Here is a 2,619-nt window from a genome sequence, read left to right on the forward strand (position 1 = left end):
AACATGACATCATGTTAGCTATCTAGGAAATTAAGAAGGCCAATAATAGAAATGTGATATCATCATTAAATTTTTCTGATCAACCTTAGTTGATGGACATCAATGTAGATTGCTTAATTTTAAGAAGAGGGATCAATGAATAATTAGCGAACTGTACATGGTATCCATCAAAACCATAACTATTAGACAAATACCTAATTGTCCGTGAATTGCTAAATTTGTTTGCACCTGATGACCCATGATTTGTAGTTGAGCTTCATTGTTATAGAGAAGAAGGAAAGAGTGATGGAGTAAGACAATAACTTGTACCAAATAAGTTAGAGAACAGAGTACAATGATTCTTTTTACATCATTGAAAGCATTATCATTGACAGTTGTAGATGAAGATGATGTTGATGAACAAATATCCCTGTGGGGACAAATCCATGATCAGCAATCCACCTCTTCTCTGATAGATTTTCCACTCGTTTCAAACCTCAACGATATTTCCTTGAATACCGGTACCATAATTTCTACAAGAAGGAAGAAGTGCCCTAGTTTACATAATGAAGAAACTTATTTGATAATCTTAACCTATATTCTTGAGTATTATCCATCAAGAACCCCCTAGTTCAAGTACAAGCTTCTTCCATAGATTAGTTTTATTTTTAAGAGGCTTTAATTCTCTCAAAGTGTCCAAGCCTATTGTCAGCCAATCTTGAGTGGTAGCAGATGGTTTTGTACTCAAACCATGTAAACTCTTTGTACATGCTCTGTTCCTCTTCTTTCATGACAGATGACAATGGAGCTATTTTTTCAGTCAAGGGTGATCCCCCAAAGAAAATCATTGAAACCCTTGATTTTGACCCATTTGCTATAACCCTGTGCCTCACACTTTGAAACCTCCCATTTGTCAAAACCTGCAACACCAAATAATCAAAACCGTGTTAGACATGGATAATAGTCGGTGCTAGCTAAGTTTCGAATGGCAAAAGGAACATAACCCAGTTTCCATTTTAACTGTTTCTTATCCATGGCAATAGGGAACTGATAGAGAAAGTAAGAACTATCTTTTTCCCTACAGAATAGGTAGAATGTTAATGGAACAGAGTAGTAGTACCTTTAGAGAATCACCAACATTGATGAAGAAGGAGTACTGGTCTGGAGGCACTGAAATCCAAGTGCCATCTCCCAGAATCTGGAGGCCAGAGGTGTTGTTGGATCTTAGTATGGAAATGATTTGAGGGTCTGTATGCTCTCCAAATCCAACCACATTTCTGTCACTGTGTTCACTCAAGCCTTGAAGCTCTGGGCATGGTGGGTAGTGATTGAGCCTGAATAAAGAGTCACTCTGTTCATCCAACAAAAACTTACTGAGCACATTACTTGGCCCAATATTTAATCCTTCAGCCATCAGTTCAAGAATCTCACAAGCCATATCCTTCACAGCTTGGATATAATCATTCAGGGCAGAACTGCAAATTGAAACAGAGCAAAAATTCAAAACGTGTTGAGAAGAAAAGAGAAGAAGAAAGGAGGCCAGAGTACTATTCAATTCATAATTTCAAGTTCTAACATACCAAAACTCTTCTGGGTTTGTTCCATATACTGATTTGAATATATCAGAATTGGCTTCAGTGTTCGCTTTGAGTAGAAGGTACTCAACCCAGCCGACATCACCATTTCTCCCGATATGCTTGCTACCATATCCAAATGGTTTAGCAGGCCCTGCCTTTTCTTTCTCAGAATCTGGCAGGGAGAAGAATTTGATGGCCTGAGATTCCAACCTGTTAATGAAATTCATGGGAACACCATGGTTGGTGACTTTAAAGAATCCAAACTCCTCACAAGCCTTAACAATGAGTTGTTTGGAGTCTGGTTTGGACAGGTCTATGAGAGGGATTGCAGAGGAGGATGGCTTTGAGTGTTTGAGGGGTCTGCTATAACTAGAGCAGTATTCAGAAGCTGGCTTAGACAAAAGGACCATGTTGGAGGAAAGATTGTAGAGATACCAAAGAAGTTGCTATGGCTTGGCTGACTACACTTCGAGTTTGTGGCAAGTGTGTTTGTTGTTTTGGTTCTTGGCTATTTATAGGAGGAACAAAGAGGGAAGGAACTTGGAATGTTCATTTAATGATACCATTGTAGAAGAAAATTCATATTAAGCTTGGAGACTTTCTTTGTCCTTCTTAAATACTGAAAAATCTATACCTTATGTTTCTTCCGGTCAAATCTAATATTATATCTTTTTAAACTTTAATGTTCATTAATTTGTATTTTTAATTGTATACGAGTTTCATGTAACTTTACTCCAAGCTGTTGATATACAAGAGTGTGCAAGTTACGCACACTATTAGTTTTTCAACTTCATCAAACAACGATGCCTAGCTAACTGAGGCTTGTGGCTGCGGTTCTTCTTGGTCTTATTTCTGTTACTGCTGATCCTGCAAAATTGTTGAACATGTTGTTTTCCTCTTTAATTATAATATTTTACACTTCATCTAGATCCACATATCGAATATTAGTTCTATGCAGATAGTTTTATAGTTAAAGAGTGATTCATATTGCATATTTACTGTTGATTCACTTGCATCTGGCTGAGTGCAATAACTTTTTCCCAACACAAATTTTTAATGAAAG

At 37.2% G+C, this 2,619-nt stretch overlaps 1 protein-coding gene across 1 annotated transcript; it reads right to left on the reverse strand.

Moving 5' to 3' along the window:
• Nucleotides 1–319: 319 nt before the first annotated feature.
• Nucleotides 320–2,027, reverse strand: LOC126789191 (gibberellin 2-beta-dioxygenase 1-like). The gene is made up of 3 exons (XM_050515280.1): nt 1,560–2,027; nt 1,100–1,454; nt 320–899 (listed from the first exon to the last, which is right to left on the reverse strand). Exons 1-3 carry the CDS (start codon nt 1,964–1,966, stop codon nt 648–650), a joined length of 1,014 nt encoding a protein of 337 aa, XP_050371237.1. The 5' UTR covers nt 1,967–2,027; the 3' UTR covers nt 320–647.
• Nucleotides 2,028–2,619: the final 592 nt, after the last annotated feature.

The sequence above is a fragment of the Argentina anserina genome, chromosome 3, assembly GCF_933775445.1.
Source record: "Argentina anserina chromosome 3, drPotAnse1.1, whole genome shotgun sequence".
Classification (NCBI taxonomy): domain Eukaryota; kingdom Viridiplantae; phylum Streptophyta; class Magnoliopsida; order Rosales; family Rosaceae; genus Argentina; species Argentina anserina.

What these genes read in the sequence shown, in the direction of transcription:
- LOC126789191 (XM_050515280.1), bottom strand. Translation starts at nt 1,966, where the DNA reads ATGGTCCTTTTGTCTAAGCCAGCTTCTGAATACTGCTCTAGTTATAGC. An exon ending in ACAAACCCAGAAGAGTTTTG is followed by an intron (nt 1,455 to 1,559) that starts GTATGTTAGAAC and finishes TTCAATTTGCAG; the next exon opens with TTCTGCCCTGAATGATTATA. An exon ending in ATGTTGGTGATTCTCTAAAG is followed by an intron (nt 900 to 1,099) that starts GTACTACTACTC and finishes TTGGTGTTGCAG; the next exon opens with GTTTTGACAAATGGGAGGTT.